The sequence below is a fragment of the Bombus huntii genome, chromosome 14 (genome assembly GCF_024542735.1).
Source record: "Bombus huntii isolate Logan2020A chromosome 14, iyBomHunt1.1, whole genome shotgun sequence".
Taxonomy (NCBI): Eukaryota; Metazoa; Arthropoda; class Insecta; order Hymenoptera; family Apidae; genus Bombus; species Bombus huntii.
In genome coordinates this window covers 1,590,342-1,613,189 of record NC_066251.1, presented here as the reverse complement: position 1 = coordinate 1,613,189, position 22,848 = coordinate 1,590,342, and the positions used below count along the sequence as shown (strand labels likewise).

The window sequence follows — 22,848 nt, the reverse complement described above, 5'->3', positions numbered from 1 at the left end:
AAGAAAAAGGAAAAAAAAAGAAAGAAAGAAAGAGAAAAAAACGGAAAGAATGTTTTAAAAGAAGAGTAAATCGATACACCTCTTTCATCGAAAAACCATTTATTTCAGCGAATAAATATTCTATGAATACTCTCTACCTAGGAAGTACACATTATATATATATGTATATATATATAAGTATGCAGTATTCGCCGCCCTTGTTTGGATACTGAGAGTACACAATTCCATTAATTTTTAATGCTAGGTACACATTGACAAACAAACGAAAAATGAAAATCAGGCGAAAAAAGGAATGGGGTTCGCAGACAACGAGCGTAAAGGGATAGGAGCGTGGAGCGAGGAAGCAGGGGAAACAAAGGGAAAGAGACTGGAGGACGAGAGAAAAGAAAGAAGGGGGAAAAAAAAAACAAAGAAGGATGGTGGCGACAAGCTATTTCGGAGAATAAGTGAAAGAAAGTTGCAAGTTGTCAAAGTTCTCAGCGAAAGGTGTTACACGCTTGGGATAATGGGTCCTTTAATTAATAAGAGAGGAACTATAGAGATCCTTTTTCTATTTTTTCACACATACTTGCGCAGAATTTCAAACGTTAATAGACCGTGACGATATCATACAGTTAAGAAAGTAAAACGAGTAATTTCGAGAAGGCCGTAACATTTGTAAAAAGAGAAAACATTCCTAAAACTACTTGATTGCGCTCGAGAAGGAAGAAAAAGAAAACGATAGAACGTGCCGTTTCTATCTTCGTTTTTATCTTTGTCGTAGATCACGAAGATTACGGAAAGTTCTAAGAATCTGAGGATAACGTACTTAGAAACGAGCTTAAAACGTCTTACGTATACTGGGACGTTCGCTCGGTCGGCGTACTTGGCAGCCAAGCAACTAGAATATCGCAACGATACTACCATAATTTATCAAATGATGAAAAAACGTAGCCGCTGCGAACGGCTGTTCGAATCTCATCTTCCTAAAAACCTGCGTCACTTTCATCGAAGTCGAAGGCTGCAAGTTAGCCACGATATACACATATACAAATATACCTACGTAAATTATAATTGTCATTGACGCGATTTATCGACAGTCTAGGTATAGCGCGAACGAACGTTCTCTGTCGCGTTAACCCTCAAAGGCTATTGCGGATGAAATTTCTCGTGACTTTTGTTTTGATGTTATCGCAATGATACGACCGCCGTGTTACAGTGGCAAACGATAAGTTTATTTATTTCTCATCTTACGTTCGATGTAATAACAATAATACAAATTCACCCATACGATTAACGCGATATTCTTGAGAACGATAGCTTCTAAGAGTTAAGTCCGACAGTGGCTCGCGATCGAATAAAAACGGTACTTGTTGATTCCGAATATGATCAGTCAGGTGTTACAGTTCGTACTTATACATATACCAAAAACGGACCGTATAATCACTTTAGAAAAAGAACATGCATTCGTATAAGCCTACGTACGTAAGCAATGTTTTTGTCGTAGATTGCCGGGGTGAAGGGGGAACAGGGACATGGCGATGGCGGGGATGAGAAATTGAAGGAAACTCGAAGAAAAGCGACAAAGTACGACCTAGGTACGACATATTTACACCACGACTCCTACACACTTTCCTATGCACGCATTCACATGGCTCACCAAAACAGAGAAACCGGACAAAAATAAAGGAAGTAAGAGGAGAAGAGAGCGAGAAAATTTTGCGTGTATGTACGTATATTTGAAAAGAAGATGTCTGTGTGTATGTACGCGCGCCAGCTCGTACGCGTGTGTATTTCTCTGAAAAAAAAAAGAAAAAAAGAGAGAGAGAGAAACGGAATAGAGAAGGAAGAAGATAGATACATAGGAAAAAAAAAAGAAAGATTCACTGTACACAGAGATCTGTCAGCCAACACGTTTTCACCGATCAACGACGACTACCGGAAACGAATCGTTTCATCTTCGCATCTTTGCTTTTCTTTCTTTTCTTTCTTTTTTTTCTTTTTCTTTTTTTTTTTTTTTTTTTTTTTTAGAAAGGCAACGATGCGCAAGGAAACATTGCGATAAGATGATTGTTTTCGTTTTACATTGACTCGTAAAAGTTCCTAGCTCGATAAAGACGGACCATTAAAAACCAGTTACCGAGGAGAGATTAAAAATGCGATAAGCTCCCGTATAAAAAATAATTCTTTCGCGGTCGTTCTCTTAGATCAGGTGTAAACGCATCGACACCTTAATAATAATACCGTGACTCTAGGAACTATACGCCTTGTCATGAATCATAAACGACTATCAAGGTGCCCGTTATTACTAGTTTAAAAAAGACGGACATTGGTCGATCTCTTCCGATCGCTGTCCTGCTTGCATTCGTTAAGTTTATACGAGCAATCTCGTTTCTCGTGTTCCATAAGGAGGGATCTGCGGTACTTAAACCACCCCGAACAAGGCACTTTCAGTCTATCGAATGAGAATTCGTCGAAGACGGAACGACGACGACGACTACGATGACAACGGTCACCGACTATCGATGGAAATCGAAGGAATTTTCAATGGGAAATGAACGAGGAACGGACAAAAGGAGTAACGTAGCGAAGCTTAAAAATAGGAAGACGAAAGGAAAGGAAAAGAAGAGAAGAAAAGAGGAGAAATGGAAATGGTGGGAAGAAACAGAATAATTATCGATAATCTTTAATAGTAATAGACTCTAAAAGAATTAAACGAGCCTTCGCATATTCCTCGCCGTCGTTGCTCTTCTCGAGCTATAATTCTCGAGCTATGAGCATCCACATTTCTCGACGACCATGCCTGGTAATCGCGAGAACACGATTTGATACTCGTTATCGAAGTACAGCATCGTGATCTCGGAGAGTTTCCTCGGGGCGCAACATGGACCAGAGTTGTTAGGCGGTTCCGCCAGGCTGACGATGTGGGTGTTCGGATATGCTGGCAGGAAGGCCATCGGACAGTCGCCCGAGCAGTAATTGGCATCGTACCTAAGGCACAAAATCAAAATCGTAATCGCATCGATAAAAGAAGCACAGCGATAACCACATCGGTCGTGATCGCGCGATAATTCCACGACGACGTATCGACATCGACACGCGTTCCGTACGCAACCGGAGACCGAAGAAATTTCCCATTTTTCAAACTATAGTCGCAAAAGTATGAATTTCCGTGGACGTACGCGGATGTAACGATACGATAGTATATTTTGGCGCAACGTATAGGTCGCTACTCCACGAATATCAGGTAAATGATGTCGAATTTCGACTCTGACCGTTCGAAAGCCACCGTTCCGAGAATAAAAAGAGACGGTCGCTTCGCTTTCAATATGTCGCGGCACAGGTACTTACTTCTTGGGAGCGATTATCCAATCCCACCCAAACTTCTCAAAGTCGACGGTGAGCTTGTATCGACAACATCTGGTCTCCTGGCTAGCTTCGTCGCAATTAAGTCCCACGTTTCTCTTGATCCTCGCCCCTCTTCTCGAGTCGAGTTCTTGCGTCTGTACTTCGAGGTACGGCGCGTATTCAGCTCCGGGATTAGTCTCCACCAACTTCGCGTTTCTGCGATGATTAGCTCCGGGACTGGAGATCTTGAGCGCTACTCCCAGATTATCCCGTGGATGTTTGAACCATTCGGCGACCATTCTTCTTAACTCGATCGTTACCCAGTTGCCTCTGCAACCGACCGGCCGAGGGTGTTTCGTGGTCAAAGGTGGGCCCAACGATGGCCCACCAGTCTCCGTCGTGCCACGAAGGATCCTTTGCAACGTGATCGTCACTGGACCATCTTCGTGACTTTCCGTGCTTTCCAAATCTCTAGGCTCGTCCAGTTCCGAGGACTCTTGGTTGCTTCCCCATATCCACAGGGATAATTCCGCCCTCGTCACGCGATGCTGGATTACCTTGTCGGAGAATTTGAAATAGAGAACGTCGAAGCTGCCTTTCGAGTGCCGTAGCCTCTGATCTGAAACCGAAAAATAGCAGCAGCACGGTTAAACTAACAAGAAACGTACGATCGAAAGAATACAAAGTATGTGCCGTGAGCACAAAGTTGTACAGAGAGCCGCAGAAGGGGAAAAGAAAGAGAGCGAAGAAAAAAATAGAACGGAAGAAAGTAACGAAGAAAAATCTGGCAAGATCCGACGAAGAATCAATGGTCGATATAATCCGCGTGCTACGTTGGTCGTGCACGACGGTTACTGCTACGTTGCTAGTTCCTAGGCTCCGCGATTGGCGATAAATCGAGAACAACCGGCGATGTAGCCGCGCGGTTTCTTGCCATTCGACAAGTACGAAGACTTTGGTTTGCTCGCGTGCTTGTGTCCGATATTTACGTCGATGGCAACGACTAGCGTTCGAGCTAGCGTTTCAGGCGACCTGCATCACGGCGATCGACGTTCGGCGCAAGTCGATCGTCGAAGAACAGAAGCAAGGGAGAACGAAAAAAGGCGAAGCGAGCTTATACAGACGCGTAGCGAGGCGCGTTAGTCTCGATTCTATTCAGGCCATCGTTCGATGCGCGTGTACCTGTATGTGTCTCGGTGAGAGACCGCTTCCATCAAGGGTAAAGCTACCTCAAATCGTACCGTTACGCGACCACGTTTTTCCTCGTTCGATCAATCGACGATTTCTTCCTTTCCGTATCGATACCGTCGCGAGTTTGTCCCGCCATCTAAACAAACTCGTCCCGGTATTCGAGCGAATCCCAGCACGTTTCTCTATGTTCAATGATACCGCCTTTCTCAGCCACCGACCATCTCACACCACGTGTTACCGCTCTTTTCTTCTTTTCTTCGCTAAGAGGTTTTCTCGCGACGATCGCTTCTAGAATTCTAGAATTGGACTCGCTTGTGCACAACGTGTCCGAAGTAACGTCAACCTGCGATCAACGTGCGCTGACAGAACCCAACGCGAAGATAGAATCGCCGTTATACATACGTGTACGCGATACACTTACGACACGAGCGAATCGAGCAAGATTCTGCAGCGGCAAACAAGAATACCAGATTTTAGCTTTTTCAACAACTTTTCTCTTTTTCTTCTTCTTCTTCTTCTTCTTCTTCTTATTTTATAGTACGTTGCACTTCGTTCCGACGTTTCGTGAACATCGCGTTTCGCTTCTTCAGGACAGACCTGAGACTATTTCTGCTCCTGTCTTCCGAAGAGTCTGCCCTGAAGAAGCAAAGTGGAATGTTCACGAAACGTCGGAACAAAGCGCAACGTGCTAGCAAAAACACGATCGAAACGCCAAGAACCGCAAATATATCGAGAACGACAGAATCGTCTTCGGACGGTTCGTCCTATGAGAAAATCGAGTCGCGGGTTTCTCAAATACGTTGACGAATTTGATTAATTCCGAACTAGACGGACGTAGAGGATCGAAGAGTCGGCTGGCGATGGTTCGCCCGAATTCGATATCGTTATCGTTGTCACTGTCATATTCCGCGTTTCATGCGTTTGATTTTCGGCGGCATTGGGAGATAATTATTTATCAGAATGCCCCCTTCCTTTCGCTGCTTGCGAATTCGTGCTTTCTCTTTCCCACGCCAGACGCATCGTCATGGAAACGAGCAATTAGCAGTCGGAGCATTCCGCGTACCGAATCCCTCTTTAAATCGATTTATACGCCAGTTAATTGCGGGCTGACTGACGGTACGTCGTTCTTCCCTCGCGTTCATCTCCTCCTCCGCCTTTTGGTCTCTGCCACTCTACCCACCTGTCACAGGCAAACGTCGTTCCCAAACAGAATTACCAAAAATCCTAGGAAACGTAGAAACGTCCGTACGTTTGAAATCGTAACACCGAGCGTAGGACGTTTCGTATAACAGCCAGGTTATTTGAAAATCTTTCATAGGATACGCATAACGTGGCGATTCGTAAAAGGTATGTGCAAGCTATTGCGAGCCACTGTATGTGACAAGCGTAGCAACAATGGCTCGATGTAGGTTTCAACGCTCGAGCCGTTTTCGTTCGAAAGATTTTAACTTGCTCGTCAGCTACTTTTTTTTTCTTTTCCGTTAATTTAGGAGTTGCCCTTCTTTGTGTTTGCAGGTCAGACGCAGGAATGAGTCATGCTCCCGCCGAAAGGCGTGGATGGAAAGAGCGGCGAGACAGAAAGATGGCAATTTTATTTTCGTCCAGACGCGGCTACCGCCCGTCTGGCACGAAGTCTTCTAAAAGCACGTCTAACGTGGTAAGGGTGGGAAACCACCGAGTTCGAATTCGAAAAAGGGCAAACCGAACGTCGCGTTGATCGTGTAGCGCGTGGCGTTCGAAGATCCACCGAGTACGTCGTTTAACGAAGTTTAATGGGCGTCGTTCGACGAATCGATAGGACGATCCTGTCCACGGCCGATACGAACGCGGTTCCTTTCGAAAATCTCTGTCGCGCGATCGGAAAGGAATTGGCCAATTAGAAACACGTGTCGACGGAACGCGGTACGTGGATTTTATATTTGGTGGCGAGAGCAGGCAGACACAAATAAATGCGTAGAGTGAGCGCGACAGAGGAAGAAAGAGGCTGGATGCGGCGGAAAAGAAAAGAGAAAAAACCGGTCGTAGCGTAGAACAGAGAAACAATAAAGCTAAAACATTAAGTACACACCGTGCTTCGGCGCTTGAGATAAATATAGTTTTAGCGAACAGAGGTCAGTCGCATTGCAAGACCGCACTATAGAATCGTTTTCTAGTTAAGGTTCTTACGCTGTTCGGTATCGTGTTTTCGATTCATGCACGACGCGTTCCTACATATTCGCGATATTCGAGAGAAAGCTATGCAGAAAACGTTAACGTTTCTTACGTTACACGCGTAACGCACCGTCCAACGGTACACCTTGGCGATTGCGTGTGACGTACGAGACGAAAGTCGAGCGATAACGCGTCGAGTGGAGGTTTCGTCGAAATGTACGTCAAAGACGAGCGGACGTACTCAAAATGTCGAAATATAGCGAGCAAAGTGTTGGAAATAAAGAGACAACACGGTTGCCGAAACCGTGATCGTCGAATGGGAAACGAAAGGGAAAATGAAAAGGAGAACGAAGTGAGACGAAGTTCGTACGAGTGGAAATGATGGAAAACAACAACGGTGATACCACGGTGTCGTGGCCCTGCCTATAAATAAATGAAGAAATAATTGATACGAGAGACGGTTTCACGTCCCCTCGTCCCGCGTTCTCATCCTCGGTGCACTTTTCGCCGCTATCGTCCAGTTCTTTCACTCTTCGTCGTAGCAGCTGTCGCTTTAAGGGCGGCGACGTTTAAAAATATCACGCGACAAATCGTCTACCAACGGCACACGACACGATAAGATTAAACATGCGTCAACCAAATGCTCAAAATTTACAGGCGAAATCGCTCCAATTCGATCTGACCCGACCCAATGCTCGTACAGTACGCCACTGTTTATAAGTAACCGTATACTTTGATCGACTCGTATCGGATCGTTTCACGAATTTCTAGCGAAGCTTGAGAAACGTTTAACCAGAATCAGACTTTCAACTTGTTTCTTGAAAAATTGTTCCTTTTCGCTAACGAATTCGTTCGGGTAGCTTTTACGAGTTTCTATACAAGTTTATACAAGTATTTCGTTTCTAGCGTGCGTCTGTCAAAGCCGTGCCACCGAAATCCTCTTTTCAACGTCGGTTGCACCGTTGCCTCGTACGATGCATATTTCGTTGTGTTTTCATGTTTCGTCGCAATCGCGAGCAATTGCAAAGAATCGAAGATTACGGAAGATTTTACGTCGCATTTTGCGTCCTTCACAGAGGAGCAACATCGTGAATACGAAAGGATTCGACAACGAACCAAGAGACTCGATCGAATTCGTTCGTTCGAGCGCTTGCAACTTCGCAAACAGGGTAAAACTTGACGCGAGTCCAGAGATGTATCTACACACCTACGCGCGACAGGTCGTCGAACCCCAAAATTAACGTGGTAACGCATCCATTTCAATTGGTTTCGTTCCATTTCGTTCCATTTCGTTCCATTTCGTTCCATTTCGTTGCCGTGGCTTTTTCCCTAGCAGTTGTTTCATCCCCTCGATTCGTCACCCATCAAAATTCGTAGAAAGCGACAGTAGCAGGGGATATTACGCGATTCCGAGAACGTTCGTTCACGCGACTCAAATTAAAATTACTTGTCGTGCGATCTACCAAAACACGTACACGTCAGAATCTGAAATTAATCGCGAATCGGACGCACGATCGAACGATAAGTCTCGTTTATCGCGTACAGAGAAATACCTCTGAAAGGCGGTGTATCTAGAAGCAGTTATCGTGTTTCCGGTACTCGTTCGAAGAAGGAGTGCTTTCCGCGTGGAAAGTTCGAGTCGTCAAAAGGGAACGGAGATCCGGAGGGGTTCTCGTTCGCCGCGAAACCGGACGTAAAAACTGCCGCCCTCGAGTAATTTGCATCGCGTGACGAAACCGCCCTGCAATTGCAACTGCACTTCGACACTATAACACGGCGTAACTCGATAAAATTCACATTTGGGTCACGCGTTCCACCCTCTTTCTCCCTTTCTTCCCCCCAATTCACCCTTCGTTATTCTTTCTTTCACCCTTATTCCCATTCTTTTGCTTTCTCTCTCTCTCTCTCTCTCTCTCTCTCGCGAGAAAGGGCCTTCAGCTACGAACCTGCTTCACCGTGTATCGCGTGCATTCGAGACCCGACGTGTCCCTTTTAAAACACGTTAGAAGAGCGAAGAAGAAGGGGAGAAAGATAGGAAGGCAAGCAAATAAAAGCATATAGAAAAAGGCGCTTCTTCTCGCAACCGACCGTGTTCCGATCAACGAATATGCAAAAGCAAACGGGTACACGCGGATAGTTATCAGCGATAACGCGAATCGTTCCATCGAACGAATTTCCTCTCGCGCACTGGCGCAGATGGGAAAACGCCGGAATTATCCACCGGATCGTACGGTTAACTTTCTCCTCGCGAGTCGTAAATAAAAATATGTGGACGAATTTTGTCGGGAAGCTTCCGCGTCGCGCTCCTACGTAAACGGTTTCTCCAAGCCATCGAGAAAAGCTAAAGCGAAAAAGCTGACAGTGCGTGGAACGTTTGAAAATATCATAGCTCCGTTGCAAGATGAAATGAGAATTTGCGTAAGGTAGCGCGGTAGGTAACCCGATACGATCGCAGTTGATCTAATATTACGATATTGTAGGTACGGTCGACGATAATACCCATCGAATTGTTATGTAACTGTAATAGTTCTTAAATGCATTCGCGTTGCAACATAGCACCGATATTCGTGCTGTTAATATCTTCGCGAGAGCGAGGAACACGACAAACTGGTTTTCTAGATCGATACTATAGCTGACGACCGATCAATCAACCACTGCGAACGGATCTATCGATAGAACGATCAAATTAAATCATCTGCGAAACGTTGGACGATCGCGTGTTCGTCGACTCTTTCGTAAACTTTCGTTTCGGCCATCGTATTTTACGAGATTCTCCACTTTATATCGTCTTTCTCGCTATCCATACGACGATAAATCAAAGAAGGAAAGAGACAAACGAAGAAAACCGATCGAATCGTATCGATACCGGCCGAACAATCGCTTTCGCGTATACTTTGTGGCCGCGTTTCGAGACGTTTCAGTCATCAAACGAAAGAGACCGTAACGAATTGAGAATCACTGATGGAATGGCGCCTGTCTGCGAGTATGCTGACCGCAGTGTTACTATCTACACTGTCATTATCCAACGGTTTAATATATCCATTTCAGATTTATTAATTTCACCAGGACTAACGCGCCTAACAGCGTATCGAAAATACGATGAAACTCGACGAAGGAGAGATCGATCGATCGTTCGTTGTATTACGTTCGTGCATCAGAAATAAAGTAGAAAAAGTGATGGAGAGAAAAGGAGAAAGAGCGACTGACTTACTGGCAATTTTAAACGATCAACAGTCCTTTCTTCGATCGAAATTAAATCAAAACCGAGACCGTAAAACGTTCGAGTATCGCGGACAAGATCAAGATCCTTGCTACTAGTCGAACGATATTCATAGAATCTTTATCGTAGATTATTCGCGGCGTACGAAAATAATATCGTTAGCCAAAGTTCAAAAGCGCATGGTTATATTAAGAACCGATGGTTATTAAAGTTGAAAAATCGATAAAAATGTGCGCGTCATTGATACATCGAAGATATGGAAAGACCATTTGTCTTACGACTTGTACCAAACATCGCAGAGTTTTACACTGAAATATTTCGTTTTAGTCACGCGGTGACATTGAAGTTAAAAAATCAACAAAAACGCTCTTATCGTGCTCTTTTTCCTGTCTTCGAATGTATAAACATCCGCGGTCTAACGAGTATACCGCGAAGCCGATATCGTCGGGTTATTAACGAACGTACGTAATAGCAGAGGGAGCAGTGTTGCGGCGATGGATGTTCCAAGTCACAGCCGAAAATACGAAAGTTCTAACAACGGCTTGTCACCTCCAGAGACAGCCTTAACGCAACAATAAGCGATGGGCCTGACCTAGGCTGTGCAGCGACCGTGACCTTCGTAGCGGATCGAGGCCGGTTCGTCGTTCGTGTGTACTTGGAATTCGCGCTGTGAACGTTTCGTGCATCGTATCGATCGCTGGACCATCTTGTCCCGTTCTACGCTAAACGTTCTCCAATTTTGTATTATACCGGGTCCGATCGATGGGATATCGATCCCATATCGAGAATATTCGAATAACCGGCGGACACCTTTTAGCAGACGGCGAAACATTTTGAAATTTCATTAGCTGTGTAACCGAGATCGGACACTGTCACGATTACATCGATAAAATTCGTAACTCGTAGCGAGTATAACGAAACGAAACGTAAGCTTTCGGGAATGACGCACGAATATCGGTAACCAATACACCAAAACTGTGGAAATGTGACGATAATCGCAAGTTTGGTAGCTTCGTCAGCAAACGTGATAGCGAAGCTTAACGGATTCCTGCCAAGAATAGAATGCTTTCGAATGCAAATGCGAACACAACAACGTTGTAGATTTAGCTACGAATTTCCGCTTGCGATTTATCTTACACGACCTCTTAGTTAAGTTTACGTGTCCGTTATTTGACGCAAATGATACACGCGTTACCATATGACGCTCTCTCTTATTAAGAGATGCCGTAAATATAAAGTACTGGGGAAAAAGAAAAATTGGATGGATTATTGGATCGGATATTGATCCGGTCGAAATTTATATTCTACCTATGGAATATAAATTCCCGTAAAAACTTATCTTCCAAATTATAAAGTATAAGTTGAAATAAATGTATGCTTCATCGTTATCGCAAAATACAAAAAAAAGCAAAAAATTAGATAGACACTAATCTGCTCGAAGCTCGTATTTTAATTATATAATTTATATTCATATTTTATCGTCATTACGAAATATAGGAAAAAACACAAATTAGATAGATAGTACTCTGGAAATTTGTATCTTAATTATGGTATAAATTCGTATGAATTTATATGTTTCGTAGAATAATTTCTGTTCGTCTAGTTATCCTCGATTCACCGTACGCAACGTAATTATTACCGCGAACAAACACGATCTAGTTTCGTGGTTTACGCGTGAGTACAATTCCGATCGACCATCGGTCGCGATAACGCAACGCTTTGACTGCAATTTCATTCGAATCGTTTGAAACGTTTACGGATGGGATCAAAAGTAAAGAATCGTGCGCGATGGAGCGAGGCGATCGAGCGAGGCGATCAGGCGAGGCGATCGACCGACCGACCATCGAGTGACAAAGATCGATCGATCAGTCGAGGTCGGCGAACAAAAAATCGACGCTCGTTTCAGCAAAGGAGATCGGGATGGGTAGGTAGTGGGTCGAGAAAGAAGGCAAAGACGCGGAAAAAGAGCGAAAAGAATTTGAGAAAAGAGAGGGCCGTTCGTCGAGCAAGAGAAAAAGAACGGCGAAGAAAACGAAGGAGAAGGGACGAAGCGAAAACGAAGAATGAACGCGTAGGAAAGATCACGAGTCGCGACGATCGTACGAGGAGAGAAAAAAACAAAGATGTAGGTGAATAGGAGAAGAATGCCGACATGGACGAAAAGCGACATCGAAAAAGAAAAGAAAAAATGAAGGAAAAAGAGCGAAAAACGATAAGGGATATTCTACGTGGGTGCGGATGCGCATGCCCGTGTGCGTCTACGAAAGGGGAAAAGAAAGAGAGGAGAGAAAGAGAGGAGAGAGAGAGAGAGAGAGAGAGAAAAGAGGGAGAAGGTTGAGAGGGAAGAAAGGGGCCGGGGCAATGTTAGAGGCACGCACGAATATGGAAAAAGTTGAGAGAATGGATACGAAGAGCCGAGGAAGGATGGAACGAGGGGAGAATGAAAAAAAATTCGCACAAACGAATAGCGGAGATCGCGCGACCACCTCCGGCGCGATCGACGAATTTCGCTCGGTTCGCGAACAGAGCGATATAGGTGGCCTAAGGCGATAACCCTCTACGAATATGATACTGGTTCGACATCGGCATCGGCATCGACATCGGCATCGGCATCGGCATCGGCATCGGCATCGACATCGACATCGGCACCGGGCACGATACCATCTCTCTTGTCCCATCTATCCACGTTTCTCGTCGCTAGCTTCTTTTCTAGTTTTTGCGCGCTCCTGGAGAACAGAACCATCTTTACGAGCCGAGTCACACACGCCTCGAAACACATTTACCACGTGTTTCGGATACTTGTCTTCCACGATATAAAAGATCTATCAATCACTCGTTGTGTATTCTTATTGACATCGTTTCAGCGGCTAATCTTTCCGATAACGTAGTGACTTTCGAAACGGAGACGTTTTTAGTCGCAACCGAGCCGAGGAATCGAAGAATAGATTCGAATCGGCAAGATCAGCGAGAATCATAGTGATGCAACTCTGTAAGTCGGTCCTCTGCTATATTTCGTAACATTCTATTATTTAGTGGACGAAACAAATGTCTATTTTTAGTACCACTATTTTTATTTACGTCCGTAAAAGTGTAAAATTTTGCACGAACATCTCTGGTTACACGAAACTAAGGGAATCGTCAAACGCGACTAAACTTACACTCTCAAGATCTTCACGCACGATATTATAATCTGCCATAGCGCTATTTATCCATAACCGTTCGCCATACGCCTTTCACCAACCGTGTTATTACCATGTTTAAGTGTAAATTCAAACGGAGCAAACTAACAGTTACGTGGCAAGGTGGTAAGGGTCGCGGACGCGTTTGAAGAAAACCACCTATGTATTCCGATCGATATTCGAAAAATGTGTACGTTATGTCACGGTAGGTCGAAGGATGCGGTTAACAAGCGTGTCTTGCTTATTTTGACTATTATTCGGACGAGAGTTTGATCGTGTAATAGCAGCCGATCCCGCCGACGTAGTATCGCTAACGGGTCGTTTCTCTCGATCGTCTACCGACAATGGCCCTATAATTACGCGATAATGTAACGATTACTCGCTTCTAAAAAGTTCTCGCAAGCACCTGTAATCACAAGATACGGGACACCCAAGAACGTGCCGGAAGATAGCGTGTCGTATTTCGTGCGAGTCCTGTCAACCGACGATCGTAGATAAATCGGCTATTAAATGTAAAATCGCTCGTAAATGATCGGCTTCGCGCGGCTCTCGATCGGACTTTTGCTGTTTCAAGGAGAAAGCCCCTGATTTCTTCCAGATACGAGAAAGAAAAAGAGAGGGGACGCGTGTATCTGTAAGAGATAAAGCAATCCTAAACACAGGTCACCGGTTTAACGTAATTATTATGTAGTATAGGTTGAAAACAGCGGAGATATCTTTGCCTCGAGGATTTAACCCATCTTTTCTATGCACATTTATGCACGTTCTTGCAACTCTGTTGTCGAATATACACGGTGACCGAAATAATTAGGACGAGCAGAAGTTGTCCTCGTCGCTCAAAAAGATCGCGATAGTCGTGTCTCGTTACAGCGCTAACAAAGTTTCAAACTTTTCAATCTCAAAAAATGTTCGTTTCAAGCGTTGAAATACTTTCGCGGGCCACTGCGACCTGTACCTTTTATCCTTTTATTGCTCTAAAAAATTGCAAGAAGAAATTCTACGAAACGGCAGAATGACTAATTGTAGAAGGTGATTAAGCACGGTATCTAAGCCGTGTTTAAACTTTCCTGCCAGGGACTGTTTGACGCGTAAAGCAATCGTACCTAATTCAGAAACTGCTGGAAGAAGCGACCAACCCTCGAAGCCGAAAGACAAGATCGAATTTCAAATCGATGGCCGGTGCTGCTGGTTTCATCTGACGGCAGAAGCGAAACGAGCGAAGAAACCTGAAATATTTCTTTAGCCGAGCAAGTTATCGACTGAATTTAAAATACGCCACGCGAATCGTGTAATTCGTTAGGCGACTGTGACACTTTATCCCCGACGAAGAAAGCTAATCTCGTTGCCAGTTTTGCTCTTCAACTACCGTTAATGGGTAAAGTCACGGGCAAGTTACACCCATTTATGTTGTAGTTTAATCGAGCGATCGTTTACAGCGAAGTACATTTCAATTTAAACTACAATGTAACAAATTGCGGCGTATAGGATCGCGGAAAAACGAAACGAATGGCTCGTTGAGGCTCGAAAAGGTTAATTCGGTTAACGTCGCCAAGGAAAAATACGGCAGTTGCAACGTACGACGCGCGATCGTTGCAATTGTACGCTGTAAAATAATTTTGTCGAGTAGAATAGCAGTACTTTTCTCGTGTAACAGAATGATCTTTTGTCAACGTCGAATGGAGAATCGGAAAGGATGGAAAGAAGATTTGGAACTTACGAGGTTGTGCCAGGGCGAAGACGCTCTCTGTTTTGGCAGCATATTCGTCGATCTCCTCGTAATGAGGAGTACCGGGCTCGAGAGGTTGAGGTTGATCGGCCTGCATTCCGTACATATCCATCAACTTCGAAATCGGCGGAATTCTTGGCAGAGCTCTGCCCGTCATGTTCGGAGCTTGTTTCAAGCCGAGCTTGTTCAAAATTTGTTCCTTGATAGCTTCGAGGCTGAGGGCTCTGATCTCTTCGTGCATCCTACAAGCGTTACAGGTGTTACCAGCCTTCGCTAGATATTTGATACGAACTCTGTCGATGCCAGGAACGTCGAAGGCACCAAAGAGGACTAGCAAGAGTAGTAACAGCGCCCCCCTGACCATCTTGCTCAAGGTCGTTCTTAGTCGGATCGGTTACGATCGGTTTCCCCCGCAAAGCGAGCGATCAGATATTTGACTTCATCGCTACGCTTTACCGATTTTATCGCCGATCCCTCTCTCTCCGCAAAGGTATCGCGCCCTTTGCACCTGTGTTCCGATTTTTTTATCTCGCGCGGATCAGGAATTCGTACGGTTCGTCTGCTTTTCCCTCTTCCTCTTCCTCTTCCTCTTCCTCTTCCTCTTCCTCTTCCGCTTCCACCTCCTTTTCTTCTTCTTCCTCTTCTTCTTCTTCCTCCTCCTCCACCGCCGCAATCGCCGCTTCCTCCCCCGCCTCCCCCTCCCCCTCCGCCTCCTCCACCCCCACCTCCACCTCCTCCACTTCCTCCTTCTTCTCGTCGTCGTTGTTGTCGTCCTCCTCCCCTTTCTCCTTCTTCTCTGCTTCTTCCTCCTCCTCTTCCTCCTCCTCCTGCTTCTCCTGCTTCTCCTCCTCCTCCTCTTCCTCCTCTTCCTCTTCCTCCACCGCTACCGCCAATACCACCACCACCACCACCACTACCACAACCACCACCTCCGCTGTCGCCTTCTTTCTCCGCTTCCCCTCCCCCTCTTTTTCTTCCTCCTCCTCCTCCTCCTCCTCTTCCTCCTCCCCCTCCTCCTCCCCTTTCTCTTCTTTCTCTTGCTCCAGCTCCTCCTCCTTCTCCGCTATTCGCTTCCGTGAAAAGAACTTCTTCCGTTGTTTATTCGGCGATGCTATCCTTTTGATTTTGTAAAATCCCAGATATACTCTTACCAAAAGCTTCCTTCCGTAAACAACGCGCAGCTCTTTATCGCGTTCATCGATCGATGCATCATCCACAGTGAAGAAGCGAAGGGAATCGATCGCGATCGCGATCGTGATCGTGATCGTTAGACACGCTATCCGGTTCCGATTCTTTCTCTCGTCTTCCTTCTCTCTGTACTTGCGAGTGCGAATCGAGTCAAGTTTCACCGGAACCTGATACCACTTTCTTTCGTAAATCCAAACTTTGTAATTGCAAAGTAAACTCGACAAACAGTTACGAAACGAATAATATATCAAGAAACCTGTATCGACGTTACGGTAAACGACAGAAACCTCGTGCCGAATAGATCCATATTTCAATCCGTTACTCTTGTTTACAGCGATCACTAAAAATACCGTTTACCATAGTTACACACTAGAAGCACCAGGATATATTAAAAACCACATTGCACTCGAGGCCGATATTCACTGGCCGTGTACGATCGGATTTCTTCCGTATCCTTTTTGGAACGGAACGATCCGGTGAACCCTCGTGACCTCTGGTTCACGCGCGAACTTTAATCTAGACATGTGCGCGCTAGCAACACACCGTTTACCGATGCACTGTGCATCTTTTTAAACGTATCTTGGGCGTCATGTCACCAGTAATAAATTAAAGCCGCCGATTTTCCTTTTGTTTCACTTCTATCTCCTATCCGAGCGATTTCCGATATTTTGTTTTTACGAATAATTTTTTCCCCCTCCTCGTTTCCCCTTCGAAACTTCTAATTACTATCGTGGAAAGTAGAGGATCGATTCGCAGGATCTTCTGGTCGTAATCGAAAAGAATCGGTTGCTAAAGAGACGACGAGAACGAACGAACGAACCAACGAACCAACGAATCCAAATAGAAGAGGTCCGTGAAGGAAAAGAACAGTACAGAAGCGAAGTAGCGAACTCGCGTGACAGCGACAGGCAGCTGGCGAAGCGTGTTGTATCGTGTTGTGCCGGTAAAACTCGATGAATCCTAAGAGCTTGCTAGCTTGTCAAGCACTGAGTCAGGAGACGCGCGTTCTCATCGCATATATGTCGACACGGAGGCCTCCTCCTCTTCTTCTTCTTCTCCTTTCTTCTTCGCTCTTTCTACCCTTTACTCTCACTTACCGTCTCTTTCTCTCTTGTCCACGTATAGCGCCTTTTCTCTCCTCTGGTATCTTACGTATTCGCATGTAGAGCCCGAACGTGCACCCGTTGCCATAGACTGGCATCCACCTCCTCTTTCTCTTTCTCCACCACCACCACCGCCACCGCCACCACCACGACCACCGTCACCACCACCACCGCCACCACCACCACCAACGCCGCCACCACCACCTCCATCACCATTACCGTCGCTACTGTTGTTGTCGCCATCGCCATCACCACCGACACCATCATTCCCATCTCACTACCACCACAATCGTTGCTGCCTCTACTACCACCGCCGCCGCTGCCGCCGCCGCCGCCGCCGCCGCCGCCAGTGCCACCACCACTGCCATCGCTACCACCACCATTACCACCACTAACAACCGTTTCCCTTTCCATAGCCATATTCTCCTCCTGTAACTCCTCGTCCTCTTTGCTGCCAGTTTCGCCTCCACCGCTGCCCCATTCTCGTAGCCACCTTAATACGTCTCTACCCCAAGCCCTTCGTTCCCCCTTTCGTCACGCACCCCTTCCCCGCCAGACCCTTTAATCAGGGAGGTTCACCTTTCTTCTCTCATCCATCCGTTGCCTCTTTCTCCAGTAATCCAGCAATCTTTCATCCTAATCTCTTTTAACTCACCTTCGTTCCTTACGCTACGTTTCATTCCTCGCTCTTTGCTTTTCTCATTTTGCTTCTTCTTTCTCATTCTTTCGTTTTACCGTTTGTTACCTTGCCGTATTGCTTTGAAAATCCACGATCGATGGTAATTCGATGGATCAGCGCGGCCTTCATCGCGTCATCCTAAAACGTATCATCGCGATAATAGTACCAGCAACGGTATCCAAATCGTTTCTTCGAGGCAGATCTGGGAAGAAATTGTTCAACGATAAAAACGAGAAGAACCATAAGTACGACGACTACTCGTCGTGAAAGTTTAAAATGTAAAAGTACATATATATATATAGCAAGAAGAAATATTCTCATTCGCCATAGATTTGTTCGCATAGTTCGAGATCATCGAAAATCGATCAGAAAATTTCACTCAAGTTATCGATGCTTTTTACGAATTCGATCCTTCGATCCTTGTATTGGGGACAGTGAGAATGAAAATAAAATGAAGTTTCAAGGTCCTCTAACATTCGTGAAAATAGACTTAGTCTCGTGTATTTAGCATGAGAAGAAATTTAAAATTCGATCGAATGCCTTACGCATTGCGATGCGTGCTAAATTTGCTCGATCATGCCGAAAAGTCGATTGAATTTTTAGATCGACCAACAGATACGATACCGAAGGAGAAGAGATGGGAGACAGAAGTGGAAAGGAAGAACGAGATAGACCAACGACTTCTTTCGCCGCATCTAAAATCCAAATCGACTTTCAAAACAATTCAAATCCTTCGTTGTATGAAACATCGTGCGCTGGTATAAAATGCATTACGTGATGCATTACAAAACAGTCAAATCGGCTATTTTTAAACCATGACGTGCACATTTGATACCAGAAAGCAAAATGTATGTCCCGATCAGCATATTCGGTCGTTGGTTTTTAGACTTGAAAATGCCTTTTTTTCGCTTAATCGTACAACGATGCAAGTATATTTTTCAAGTGGTTTTTTATGCCTGTTGGTTTATTAAAGCGATAAAATTGTAACAGTTCGTGTATATTAAAATCGCTTCGAATACAAGTACAGAGATAGCGTACGCCGGTCGTAATCGTCGCTCGCTCAATGCTACTGTCCAACTTTTTACGCTCGATATTCATACTATATGACATATATATTATATGATTCGCTATAATAACTCGCTATCAGGATCCGCTATAATGATTTTCCTAGAGAGCACGTTATCTATTCGTATTGACCGGTGGTATTATAAAAAGTTCGAATATGACTCCGATTGGCGATACAAATAACAGCGATATTTTGTCCGGAGTTCGTTTACCTTTGAACCTAACAAACCAAAACAACGTTGACACTCCAAGGTACAATAATATGAGTCTCTTCCGATTCGAATTTTTCGTTGACTCATATGCCGCTATATTTTTATCACGTTATCCTATAAGTAATACAACTGTCTAGCTCATAAAAGTATTTAGCTATTTGCCGTAGAAAATTTTTATACGTATAATAATAATAATAATAATAATAATAATAATAATATTTATCGTGATTGCGGCCCCCAGGGAACCACAGAATCAACTTGGTTTACAAAGATCTCTACAACCACTCGTTCCTCCGCATCACGATCATACACCGTGCTCCACATGTCGGACTAACTTTAAAAAATTGTTTTACCTGCATCGCACGCGGTTCTTTCTCTCGTCGCCTTTATTTATCTCAAACTACCTCGTACTTTTACGTACATATATACTTACGTATATATATCGCGTACGTTAGGAATAACATTTTCAACGTTTATTGGCACTCTACGTTTCAACAAACGTGAACATTGCACATTCTCAGCACGAACAAGATCGAGTTGAGATTAGTCGAAAGTGATCGTGACGAACGTTCGGAGAAACGTGAAAAAAAATAAGACTCGAGTGGCAATGAAATTAGAGAAACGCGTAAACCCATCGTAGAACGTGGTCCACGTGTTCCCTGTGACATACCACGCACGTTACTGCTGTCGTCTATCATCGTGAGGACTGATCGAGAGTACGATCTGTTACAGTACTATCGCAGCTACACTTGTACCAACAAAACCAATAACAGCAGGTGGGACGAAAAAACGATCCCTGCTCCTTTACTTTTTTTCACCCTGGTGTATCGCGCTAACGAGCTACTTTTGGAAATCTTTCCTTTCTGCTCTGTGCCGTAAGCCTCCCTGGTTGCTACCCAACCGACAGCTCCAATCATCTCCGCATCTACGTTACATACGTTCCAACATTTTCAACACGAACGCTCGTTCGTTGTAACGACGTTCTCGTATGTGAAACGTCTATATTTAAAACGAAGCTAATACATTGCATTTTATTACCTAATACGTATGCACGTGTATCGCGTATATATTGTTCTCTTATTGTACGCCAGCGGGAATCGTATTCCATGGAAATAAAGAAATATAAAATTTAATTCTACAGAGGAACATTGTGTAAAATGTATACAGGGTGGTTGGTAACTGGTGGTACAAGCGAAAAGGGGGTGATTCTACGCGAAAAAAAAAGTCGAAAATATAGAATAAAATTTTTTTTTTTTTTTTTTTTTTGTAATTTTTCCATCGAGACAACGAGCTACAGTGAGATCCGTTATAACGAGGCGTGATAAAGTGCACGCGTACCGAGCGAAAATTCAAAGTCGATTTTCTCGAGAACAAAGCCTCAGACGAAAAATTTTTATTCTATACTTTCCACTTCTTTTTTCGCGTAGAATCACCTCCTTTCCGCTTGTACCACCAGTTACCAATCACCCTGTATAATATTTGTATAAATTCAACGTCATCGTGACATGCATTGCGCTTTCCTTTCCATTCGGCGTTCTCCTATCATCGCGTTTAAACGAAAATTAAGATTCTATAATGAAATGTTCTACGATGAAAATCTATTAGGACGTTGTAGATGTTTTCGAGGACGAAACCATAACGTTGTATCGTATTCCGCTGTGTACATTGCAACTGGTTTATCGCCAGATACGTTTCGTTCCGACGCACTGCTTGTTTTCTACTCCGTCTCGTGAATAAACATGCCGTCTCAATGAACGCTCTCAACAAATACAAGGTCCTCGCTGTATTACGCTACATTTCGCTATATTTCACAGAGTCTCGAGCTTGGAGAAAAGTCGATACAGCGAAGGTATCGTATCGTGGACACTCTAAGGTTATCGAGTCGATCGATTTCAAAACTTTACACTTACTCGTCACAGCTAAACCTTGATCTTGCTTGGATATCGAAAAGTTTAGGTGTAGGGAACGCGTTTTATCTTTGCTTCTTTGGCGACGGTTTTACGGCCGTCGAATTTCAACGAATTCGATTTATCAGCCACACACACTCGTCACACCGATCGAAAACGGCGCGAGATTGATATCGCGAAGGAAAGCTCGTAACCTGTCGATTCACCGATATTATTGATCGATGAATTATAGCGCAAGGCGGGTCAACTCCTATTATCCCAACTAATAAGAAAAGCTAGAATGGATAGCTAGCGAGATAATTGGAGCTGCTCGATTACCCGAACTATCTTGTTCTCCGATCAGTTCGGATGAACGAGATTCTTGATTTTCAAGTATCGTACAGTTCGTAAAGTATCATCGAGTATCGTAGAGATGGAAACGCTTGTTAGAATATTAATCGGGGAATACCTTACGAGATGATTGTAATCCGAGTACCGTAAGTGTAATAGCCGGAGGTGTTGGAATAAATCACCGTGACTACCAAGTAATGCGTGAGCCTGTCCATTCATCACCGTCTGGCTAGCCGACGATCCTGCTTTCCGGTAAATCGTTCTGCATTTTCGACGAAGAAACGCCTTTATTACGGTGCACGCACTAGCCCCCGCCTCCACTATCTTCTCTTCCCTTCTACCAACCCCTTTTCCCTGTGGTACTATACTTATACCTGTCTAGACGAATGAATCATACGAGTATTTTGACCCACCGGCGTGTAGGTGGTACACGGAAAATTGGTCAGATTCCTCGTACGGTCTTCCAACGCGTACACACTATATCGTTCTATGCGATGGTTGCTATGAAATTCAAATTAACTCGAAGCAATGCGACAAAAGGCGCGAGTACTTGTCTGCCCTCCTTATGATCGAAGAACACGGTAAAAAGTATTCGCAACATCGAAAAACCTTTCTGCCGATCGAAAGAGCAGCGAGATTGGCGTATAAACATTCGCAGACTGAAACAGAATTAAATTTCCCATAAATGCACGAAGATCCGCACATGAAATCTCGATAATGTTAATAACGATGGACGACGAGATATCATTTCGTATCATTTCAAATTATAAAATTTCTCCTAAAATAATCTGTTCGTTGCTTACGAAATCGATCACTTATGTATTTGAAACGTGTTGATGTGAAAATTATAATAGGAAGCTGTTCAGCGATACTCGGGTTACAAAAAAGTAGATTTCAGCAGCGTGTAACACGATAAGCACATGCTTAGAAAACATGGTTTGTTTTAAAACGAAACAGTTGCTGCTAATTTTCTTGCGACCCGATTCGTTCCCGTGGAATCAGGAATAGAAGATTTACGTTTCTTAACGCTCTTGTGTTTTCGATCGTATCGCATCGTTGGAAAATTTCTTAGGCTGAAGGAAAACAGGAAAGAATCTTTATTGTTGAGTGGACTTTCTTTCTCGTTTTAGTTTTATGTTAAAGTGTTCGTGAAAATTTTCTACGGCAAGTGTTCAAATACTTACGCGAGCCAAATGTATCATAAACCTTTCTTAAACTTATTACTGGCCGTATCGCGGTATACGCGTTGACCATGAGCGATAGACACCGAGAATATCGTTTGCGCGTCTTTTTCGTTGCTGATAAGTCCAACTTGAAGAAATTTGACAATCGTGAAACTGTTAACTCTTCGACATTGTGATGAAACAAAAAATTCAGAAAATAATTATTTCTTTGGCGTTATAACTTGTTGCATTTCTCGTAACAGATACAAAAACTACGTATGTACGTTCTATTTATACAAATTGTTAGTGAGATGCGAATACTTACCAATTTAAGGAACAAGCTGTATCGTAGAAACAATTTGACCGACAATAGTTCTATTACTTTCTTGACGAACTAAGTCGAGAAT

At 44.2% G+C, this 22,848-nt stretch overlaps 1 protein-coding gene across 1 annotated transcript; it reads right to left on the bottom strand.

Annotated features, from left to right (window-relative positions):
- Positions 1–78: 78 nt before the first annotated feature.
- On the bottom strand, positions 79–15,471 carry LOC126873532 (growth/differentiation factor 8). The gene is made up of 3 exons (XM_050634503.1): positions 14,786–15,471; positions 3,331–3,946; positions 79–2,970 (listed from the first exon to the last, which is right to left on the bottom strand). Exons 1-3 carry the CDS (start codon positions 15,156–15,158, stop codon positions 2,751–2,753), a joined length of 1,209 nt encoding a protein of 402 aa, XP_050490460.1. The 5' UTR covers positions 15,159–15,471; the 3' UTR covers positions 79–2,750.
- Between the last annotated feature and the right edge of the window lie 7,377 nt (positions 15,472–22,848).